The sequence below is a fragment of the Gossypium hirsutum genome, chromosome A11, assembly GCF_007990345.1.
Source record: "Gossypium hirsutum isolate 1008001.06 chromosome A11, Gossypium_hirsutum_v2.1, whole genome shotgun sequence".
Taxonomy (NCBI): Eukaryota; Viridiplantae; Streptophyta; class Magnoliopsida; order Malvales; family Malvaceae; genus Gossypium; species Gossypium hirsutum.
The window spans coordinates 84,287,527-84,298,244 of NC_053434.1; the positions used below are offsets into that span (position 1 = coordinate 84,287,527).

The 10,718-nt window shown below is 35.2% G+C and overlaps 2 protein-coding genes across 2 annotated transcripts; one reads left to right on the top strand and one right to left on the bottom strand.

Annotated features, from left to right (window-relative positions):
- Window positions 1-1,759: 1,759 nt before the first annotated feature.
- LOC107946290 (uridylate kinase) lies at window positions 1,760-9,221 on the bottom strand. The gene is given in 7 exon segments (XM_016880551.2): window positions 1,760-2,138; window positions 2,224-2,400; window positions 2,661-2,887; window positions 3,083-3,174; window positions 7,782-7,835; window positions 7,919-8,054; window positions 8,787-9,221. Coding segments are annotated over 7 exon segments (882 nt in total). The 5' UTR covers window positions 8,873-9,221; the 3' UTR covers window positions 1,760-2,028.
- Window positions 3,653-6,601, top strand: LOC107899446 (50S ribosomal protein L9). The gene is made up of 5 exons (XM_016825169.2): window positions 3,653-3,959; window positions 4,059-4,193; window positions 5,165-5,269; window positions 5,804-5,908; window positions 6,233-6,601. Exons 1-5 carry the CDS (start codon window positions 3,813-3,815, stop codon window positions 6,395-6,397), a joined length of 657 nt encoding a protein of 218 aa, XP_016680658.1. The 5' UTR covers window positions 3,653-3,812; the 3' UTR covers window positions 6,398-6,601.
- Window positions 9,222-10,718: the final 1,497 nt, after the last annotated feature.

The following is a 10,718-nucleotide window of genomic DNA, read 5'->3' on the forward strand; positions in this document are numbered from 1 at the left end:
GGTAAATTTTTAAACATGAACCCTAGCATGAAATATGGGTAAAAATGGAGAAAGCAAACTATCGAGATTTCAAAAATACAAATAGCATGAAAAATGGGGCTTGGGAGCACTTACTATTGAGCTTGGAAAGCTTGAAACCCTAGCTATGGAGAACCCCAAATTTTCGGCTGGATGAAGGAGAAAATGTCTGATTTTGGCTTGATTTTTCTCATTTTAATTCATTAAAATGACAAATAACCAAAATGCCCTTATGCCCTTTCTTTAAAATTTCATCCATGCAAGCCCATTTTTGTCCAAAAATTTAGAATTTGGGAAAATTGCTCTCCAAGACCTTCTAATTCATAATCTAAAGCAATTTCATACAAATTGCTTCTAGAAATCAAGTTTTGCAATTTATTCAATTTAGTCCCTAATTTTCAATTGGACATCTTATACTTAGAATTTCTTCATGAAACTTTAACACATGTATATATTCATATTCTAGGCCTCATGATAATCATAAAATAAATATTTTGATGTCAGATTTGTGGTCCCAAAACTACTATTCCGACCAGGCCCTATTTCGGGATGTTACATATTATTTCACCCCTTTGGTTGCAAGCAACGTGTCATAATCTAAGAAAACTCTGATGAAATTCCCCAATTGTTGAGCCATTCCCTCTGACATAAAACTCGGAGGTAGATTATGAATTTGAACCCAGAATCTTGTATGATAAATCGGTACTTGTAACAGATCTTCGCCCTTCATTAGCCTATGAAATATTATCAAGTGCCTGTTAAAAAACCAAGATATACCGTCGACCACCCTCTGTATATCTATCTCATTGTAGAACCTGAATAATATTCTCTTATCATTGATTTCTGTTATTGCAACTCTGCTAACACATTCTTTATTGATGGAAAGTGAACTGCAGTTTCTGTAAGCACCCTTCCTACTAGACAATACCTAAATTCTTCAATTTCCTCTTCTTCTTGGCCATAAACCGCCTCTTCTTCTTTATCTGTCAGATTTAGGTTTGCTAGTTCATCTTCTATATTTATTGATTATTATTCAGATTGGATTTTGGATAATTCTAATCGCGATGGTAAACAAAATTCCTGTTTTTTTTTCCTTCTTATTGTTATTTTTATATCATAACCTTGACTTTCAAGAAGGGAATTGGTGATACAATCCCCAATATTTGTGAACCCAGTAGGCGATTCGAAAGAGAAATCTCGCTATTATTTAGGTGTTCTTGATTACAATTAAAATTTATAAGAAATATTGATTACCTGTTGATAAGCTGGCTTGTTTAGAAAGAATGGAGATGCACTCCTCCAAGAACTACAATTACAGTAGACGAACGAAACGAGAGAAAATTGCGATAACGCCAGACCTCTTTTTTGACCTCTTATATCTTTCTTAATGTATTCAAATTATAAATATCTAACATTTTAGTCAAACTTAATGATGTTAAATATTTAAACTAGTAAATAATATTATAAAAATATAGAGAATAAATTTTATCAAAATTTAAAGTATAAAAATAAATCTAACAAAACAGAAATTTAAAATTTTAAAGAAGATACGAAGTATCGCACACCGAAATAGAGCAAAATGACGTATCGCCTCCCCCCACCAACCACCCCCCCCCCAAAAAAAAGAAAAATCCAAGTCCTGTTGCTTTAGTAGCAAGGAAACACTTTCTTTGACATGAATACTAATGGGAATGACATTTGCATCGAAGAAAAAGAAAACATTAATCTAAAAGTATCATAATTCACTGAAGAATTACTTGCTTGATTGAGATTGCTACAATTCTCAAACAAGGCAACAATGAAAATTATGCTGGTCAGTCAAAACAGTACATTGAATTTCATGCTTCAGTTTTTCATCTTCGGTTTTTCAAATGCAAGCTCCAGGTAACTTCCCCTGGATAAGCTCTCATTAAGCTCATGCTTGAGCAATGAATTACAGCATCAAGTACTTTCGCTCTCTCGCGTTTTTCTTTTCTGAAGACAAAAACCCACTACATGGATCGAGTATCTTCATGTTGTTGCGACAGTTGAGTTCCATGTTCCGCCGATCAATGTACCAACTCTTTCTCCCTTTATTGCTTTTGCGATATTACCCGACTTCGTTAAATTGAAGACAACAACTACATCAAAGGAAAAAGACATAAATTAATGGCTATTCCCTCCAGTTGTTCTCTAGGTATACAGATTGTAGAAGTTTAAATTTACCAGGAATGTTATTTTCTTGGCACAGAGTAATGGCGGTCATGTCCATCACCGAGAGATCTTTTGAAGTCACCTCGTGATAAGTCAGTGTATCATGAAGCTGGGCATTTGGATTATGCCTAGGATCATCATCATAAACCCCATCAACATTTGTTGCCTTCAGCACAACTTCCGCATTGACTGGGCAAACAAATAGAACATCTAATTTTGTCCCAGATAATAAAATTATCTACATTTGTTGCCAAAACAAAATTTTAAAGAGACCCATTTTAAATCAGTTAACATTGATTTCAATTCATAATGAGGACCATTTTGTGCAAGATACAGAGCAATCAGTGATAGGGTATATATAATATGGATCAAAAGTGAGAATGGCTCGGATAGGTTTGCCCCCAAGTCCCACTACTGTATTTCCTAATCCAGAAGCAAAAATGACTTACTTTCTGCACAACGAAGGGCTGCAGCAGTATCAGTGGTGAAGAATGGATTACCAGTTCCAGCTGCAAAAATGACGACCCTCCCTTTCTCCAAATGCCTCACTGCCCTTCTACGTATATATGGTTCTGCAACCTCTGACATACGAAATGCAGTCTGGACACGTGTTGGGATGCCGATACTCTCCATTGTTGCTTGAAGAAATATAGCATTCATTACAGTTGCTAACATTCTTTTTTTTTTTTTTTTTTTGGGGAGGGGGGAGCAAAAAGAATGCACATAAGAGAGGGATAAGATTTCTGTAAAGTGGCTAAGGTCTAATTACCTTCTGCAACAACTAGAACTGGTCTTTTAAGGAAATACAATTTCTGCACAAAACCAGAAAGACTTCTAGAACACATAAAATTGCATCAAATAAAATATTTACCCGATTTAATCAGCAGATGAACGGTCAAGTCCACTACATCCTGCCCGAGAGGATCCACGAAAAATATTACCCCCACCAACCACAATTGCAACCTGCGATAAGCATCTAAAATGAAATCAAACAGCGGAGTTTCTAATTCTTTCAGACAGCTACTCATCCAGACAACCAACCACTCATTCTTGCTAAGCAGTCTCCTAGCATAATTCTTTAATAGGTTAATATGAAAGTATTTATGATGCACGTTGCAACTTACACTATGTTTGATTGGGTGTATTGGATTAGCCAATACACCCCTAATCCGTGGGCCCCACTTAAGCCCCTCTTAAGCAGGTGTTTGGTTCAATGTATTGCCTAATACACTCCTAATACGTTACGCCCCTAATCCCCGAAATTCTCTGTTTTCTAATCCCTGGCTTCTCCTCAGTTTACATCCGTTTTATTTTTCACGCCCTAATTTGTCCTCTGTTTCCTGGGTCTGTCTCTCTTTATCTCCTTCATTGCTTGCTTCGCCTTCGGCCAGTAGCCCCAATTTCTTGTCGAGCATGCCATAGAGAAAGGCAAGAAGAGGCTTTTAGCTTTTTCAGTCCACTCGAAAAACCCTAAACCCATCTGAGTTTCCCACCTCGCCGTGCGATCCATTTTCCCGCTCGCCGAGTTTCCCAGTCGCCGTTAGCCGGCGATCCATTTTCCCGCCCCTCCGCCAAATCAGGTACTTGAAGTTAGGAAATTAATGGCTTATATCCAGTATGGAAGACATGCCCTTCGGCAAATTATCAAAGAAACGAATGTCCAGCAAAGCCATGATCGTTTGATGCAACCTCTGTTCTATGCTTGTCAAGGAATTAGATACAGAAAGTTGGATGTGATTCTTACGACGGTGAGTCATTTCGATCCAATAATCTTTTTCTTTTCTCAATTTTTTGTTGTTTCAGATTGCAAAATATCATTCACGTTTGCTTTTGCTTCCATTTTTTAGAGCATTGAGAAACTTGGCAAAGCTGGTGAGACTGTCAAAGTCGCTCCTGGTTATTTTCGCAATCATCTGATGCCGAAATTGCTTGCTGTTCCTAATATTGATAAGTTCGCTTATCTCATTAAGGAGCAGCGTAAGGTCGCTTTCTTCTCTCTTTTAGTTTGTGTTTGATGCTTGAAACATGTGTTCTTGCAATGCTGTTTGTTTATAAAAAGAAGTTTTTCAGTTGATATTAATCATAATCGTATTGTTAATTTACAAACAAATATGCATCAATTTGTTTTCCCTTAAACACACACATCTGTATGCATTACCTAAGTCTCTCATGAACCTTTTGTCATGACACGTTCAAGGAAAAACAAGTTTGACATAAAGGTAGAACGTTTTCAGTTTGTTGCTCGGATTATGGGGTAAGCTATGTTGGCTGGACTTGGGAGTGGATTTGGATATGTGAATGTGACCGATATGAGTATATGTTGCTTTTAAGGTTTTTTTCTTGTATTTGGAGGAGTATATCTCTATACTATGTCTGTATATGTATCAGACAAAAATATATTACGGAAATGAATAGTCCATCTAACATAGGGGGTGAGTGCTAGATACAATTAAGTGTTCGACACAAGTATACTTGTTTTTTCTAAGTTTTTCTGTATATTTAGAAGATCATACACATATTTATATCCGAATGTGTCTGACACAGGTTTTTTAGGAAAATGAAGAGTCTGAGTAACAGTGTTTTCATATTGCTGTTGGTTTTTGGTTAGATTTTGCTTGTTATGATATAAGTAATGCCTTTTCTTAGACATGTATTATCTGCTATTTCAGCCTTAAGGAGGAAACATGTCTCCAACTGCAAGTATATTAAATCTTGCGTTCTCTCTCACTCTCTCACTCTTATTGAGGATTCATATGTTGCGTATGGATATTAGATATTGATGAAGTAAAAATCCATTCCTTATTTCAGATGCACATTCTGCTTATGTAGTTTTGTCAAATTAAGTTACTGTTTTGAAAGTCTTTATTTGGTGGAGTCACTTCTGATATGTGGGATATTGTGCTTTTCATTTTCAGTTAAATGATAACTTACCAGTGGTATACTTCCTCATCAGATTTATCAACCGAAGGAAGAAGAGGTTCAAGTAGTTACAAAGAATGTGGAAGATAAGAGCAAAGTATATGAAAAGGCTGCATATCGTCTACTTAATGGCCGGCTGGTTAGTTCCCATCTATGAAGCCCTTAATTTCGTAAATGTTTTTTTCTGGTTTAAATGTCTGATACTTTATCTGCCTTCCTCCCAACACATGGAAATACACAAAAAACAGCCTCTCAACAATGTTTGTATGTGTGTGTTTTTAAAGGGTTTGGAGAAACAAGGTCAAGGTGTGTGGGACTGAAACATTGGACCTGCCTCTTCTATGGTTAGGCTAACAATAGTGGAACTAGGCATATGTGGGATAACAATGGTGTCAAATTTTAAATTAAGACTTGTTTAAATTCTTTTTTGGTACAAGCAAAGCTTACATTACATTCTAAGTGGGAGGAGGATGGGGTTTCACAAGGTTCAAACCCTAGATAGCATGCCAACACTTGAACCCACATACAACAAGTTGCCACTAGACTAGTCATAATTGATTCAACTTGTTAGTGGTGAATCTTTTTCAAAAGTTTGTTGAAGCTTGAAAACAGTAATTGTATTTATGTCAGGCTCTTTGTGGTACGAGTGTGTAACTTGTATTGCATTTTATAGGTATTGAGGAGATCTATCAATGTTGAAAAGTTTCGTGCCCAATCGACCAAAGATGACCCAATTGAATTGCGCTCACCTGTGACAAAAGATGAAATTGTTGCTGAGGTATGGCCATGATATTTATTGATAGTAATAGTTTCTCTCACGTCACTACAATAGACAATCTCCTTGTGTTATATGCTATGTTATTCGGACTCTTATTTTTCTGAAGTATTTATGTTCGACGCGTATTTAGATATGTACATGGTTATATCCTCCAAATATGTGAGTAAACTTGGAGCAAATTGAATAAACCCATGTCAAACACTCGCTTCAAGTCCAAGTGACATAGCTTAATCATAAAACGTTTAAGATGTGGACTTGAAATGTTATGATTTTGTTATTTCCATTTACGCACTCGATTAATCTCCTCCTTTTATTCCATTTCAGGTTGGAAGGCAGCTTTGCGTTCAAATTGATCCTGAAAATCTGCACCTTCCAACACCTTTGGAAACATTTGGACTGTTTGATGTGCAATTGCGGATGCCAAAATCCATACCGCTCCCAGAAGGAAGGTATAATTGGACGCTTAAAGTTAAAATCCAAGGTAAATAAACGGACAAGAGGAAATAGGAGGTTGACTGAAAAGAGCTTTCAAGCTTGAGGAACCGTCTTCTTTTCGAATTAGCTTGAGAATGGAATGATAGGAATCAAATGTTGGATGATTATTGACCTTTGTTGTCTGATTATGCTATTTACCATCTGTTCCAACTCTTTGTTTTACCAAAAAAGAGTAATAATTTCAAATTTTTAACTAAATCACAATACCGAACTAAACGTGCGCGCGAGACGAATATTTAACGTCTCCAAATTCATCAAAATAACAACTTTTATATCTGCACTTTTTAAGTAGACATCCTTAAAAAGATTAATTGTTAGAATCAATTTTTGGGTAAAATCATTTTGAATTCAAGCTGAGTTTATTTGAATCACGGCTATTGTTATCGGGATTTATTCGATTCAACAAATTTACGCGTATAAAACTTCTACGTTCACTCTGCACCACTTGCATCTTATTATTATTTAGTACACTTACAGTCCAATTTCACAAACAAAGCTATATCGATTTTTTTTATTTTAAAAAAAAACATATGAATTAAGAAAACTTAATGATTTATTAACCCCAATATGAAATTAAAAAACTTCATTATTAACACACCAAATAAATAGTCATGCATAAAACTTTATGTTACATCTGTATCTAAACTTGTATAATTATATAATGTGAAAATTTATTATAAATTATAAATTATATATTTTAATTAAAATATATTTAATAATAATTATGTTAAAATATGATTAAATTATTTATTACTGATAATAATAATCTTATTAAAATTTAAATAACAATAACAATAATCATTTACCAAAACAATTTTATGCTAAGGGTATTCTAGTCATTTTAGTTTTTTCCATTATGCTATTACACCTCTATTCCATTCAACCAAACACAAGATTACTATTACGCCTCTATTCCATTACATTCAACCAAACAGTGGATTAGCTATTACACCTCTAATCCAATACACCTCTAATCCCAATACACCTCTAATCCAATACACCTCTAATCCAATACAGCGAACCAAACGCACCCTTAATGTAATTACCAGATCACTAAACTTAACTCTCAAGAAAGATTGTTTCCATTTTCATTGGTAGTATGAATTGTTTATCCTGCTCAAATTTCATTCTGAATCACACCCAAATAAAGCAAATACCATCCTTAGCAATATCCAAATGGCAATGCATGGTCTTCCACCAAAACCTTGTACTCTTACTCTACAGATAAACTAACCCCCAATTCAACATGATATTGCAAGAACACAACCACTGAAACTGAAAAAAGGAGTTAAGCAACAACAATCAAATTTAAAAAGAGGGTTAATGGAGAAAGAAAAGGCCTCCGAACATATAGAGAGAGAAGGGGCTTTAGACTAGCCTCAATGCCCAGGCGTGTCACTGATGCAACCTCCCTAGCAATAGCCATCGTAACCTGTATTCAAGCAAGTTTCATACTTCAATTATTGTGAAGAAAAGCAATAACACTAAAAGTACAACAATTATTCACATCACAACCTTTGGGTCAATATTTTGAGAGTGATCTCCCGCTAGTGCTTCTCCACTTACTTTAAGCAAAACCCTTCGCCATTTATAAGATGGTTTCTCATTTATTTGCATTCCAAAGGGAGCCATAGATGACATGTTATTATGTCTGTTAAAACAATATAAACAAGTGCTTACAAGAATGTCAAAATAAATAAACAAACAAAGGGTGGAGGGAGCTTGCAGAGGAGTTCAATTAATTGTTCAACAAACTTGAGTAGGTGATTAAAGAACCAAAAAGAATGTCGTATATCCTTTATAAAACTACAGCCACATGTATGGATTAAGAATTCCAATTCAGTAACCTTGAAAATAGCAATGAGAAATTGAACTCCCAGGCATAAAAGGCTAACACAGCTTCATCAACATATTGGGAAAAAAGTAAGATAAGGAGAAACTAATAATTTTGATTCATTAACCATCGAATCACCTACGGAGAAAATCAATTTCATAAGTATTAAACCTGAAGGATGCCCCTAAAATGGTATCTAGTGCCCATGAAAGAACCCAGCTAAACATATTATATGGGTCAGAAAGTACCTAGATATTTATTAATAAAAATGCAGAAACAGCACCAGTTATGAAAAATCTGCCACTTCCGGTGACTACTGATATCCAATACAGAAGTGCAAGGTTTTGGAGTTTTCATCCTCATAGCTCATCTCAGTTGTTAACAAAACAATACCAGAATTACCAACATATATCGAAGAGTCTAACAAATTCTAACAATAGCATCAAAATTCAAAACGCGAAACAAAGTCTCGCCATTTCACAGGCATTTTCACAAACAGTAAAAAGACATCCAAAAAGGAAATAAATCCAGCTTAAAGCAGAAACATACCTCAAGTTCATGGGGTCTGGGAGTGGGGAGGCACCCATATCAGAAGAAGCTGAACAGTTGATAACCAACCGTCTAAACTGACCCATAATAAAGCTACCTTGATGATGGGTTTTTACCAGGCAGGACCCATAAATGATGATGATGATGATGAGATAGGATTAAAGGAGATGGGGGGTAGAAAACAAGTGGAGGCTGCCATTGAACAAAAACTGGGAATTTGGTTACTTCAAAAGCAACTGTAATGTGTTCGTTCAAATTGGTGCCGCCGAAAGGATAAGCTTTGGGTTACTGTACTCAGATTTCCTTTCTTTTCGGATAAAGCAGTAGAATTTTTTTATTTTTTTTTTCAAGTTTGATATAGATATTTTATTTTTGAAATTGGCGGCATATTTTAGTTTTCTATTTTTATTAAGAAAGCTACTTATAAAATATCTCAATTGTAGGTTTGTCGGATTTAAATTTATTTACATTTGTATAATTTTGAGGGTAAAAAGTTATCCACTGAATTTTTGTTAATTTTTCATTTTTGTCATTAAATTTTTAAAAGGTTGAATTCACAAATTACACCTTAATTATACAATTTCTCTAGGTAAATTTTTTTATTAAAAATAATATTTAAACTATTTCACCGTTATCAATCAAATTTTAACATCATTGATCAATTAAATCGTTTCACATCAACCCTTGTTTTTATTATTATATAATTTTATATTAATATTAATATTAATATTAATTAAAAATAATTATATTAACAATAATAAAAATATTTTCCCTCCTTATCCCTCTACTCTCTCTCTCCCTCCCCCTCCCCCCAAACCAATCGCTTTCCCCTCTCTTTCCCCGACCACAATGTTCCCATCTTCTTCGATCTTTCTAGTGGGAGATGTCTTGGCCATAGGCTTCTCGTCTTCAACAAGACTAATAGCTCTTTATTCCTATACCCATAAGCTCCTTCTATTGTCAATAAATCAAATCAAAATTATATATGATGAAATTAAAAAAAATAAAAAAGTGCTAAGAAAAGAATGGTTACACCTTCACTTGCTGCTTTTATTTTTGCAATAGAATATTTCAATATGCACAAAGCATGGCCATTTGTTTGACCCATATGTGTCAAGACCATGGAAAGAACAATATTGACTTACTTTATTAATGAAGAGAGAGGAATATTTATAATATATTTGTAGAAAGTGATGACTAGCTAACTACCTATAACTAATCAACTGTTAACAGACTTTAACTAACTTCTGTTATTCCTAACATTCCCCGTGCTACTCAACTCCCGGTCTAGATCGTCAACACGGCGAGAGACTACCCGCAGTCGATCCCGAAATTGGTGAAACACCCCTGTTGACAATGGTTTTGTCAATACATCAGCAACTTGGTCATGACTTGGAACATGGCCAACTTGAAACACACCTTGAGCAACCTTCTCTCATACGAAAAAGAGATCCAATTCAACATGCTTAAATTTTGAATGCATTACTGGATTCCCTGCAACAGCCACAGCTGCGGAGCTATCATACTATATTAGTGCATTGCCTTTAACAGAAACACCTAACTCAGACAATAATGACTGAAGCCAAACCATCTCAGCGGTGACATGAGCAAGGCTGCGATATTCAGCTTCAGCTGTAGAGCGCAAGACCACCTGCTACTTTTTAGAGCTCCAGGAGACAGGATTACCTCCAAGAAAAACATAGTAATCGGACGTGGAGCGACATCATCACTGTTAGATCCCCAACTAGCATCGGAGAACCCTTCAACCAGAAGCTTTGGACTTTTAGTGAACTTGATGCCATAATCCAAAGTTCCTTGTAGATATTGCAATATACGCTTGACAACTTTAAAATGGAGTTCTGATGGTTTATGCATAAACTGGCAAACCTTGTTAACGGAAAAAGCTATATCAGGCCTGGTAATAATGACATA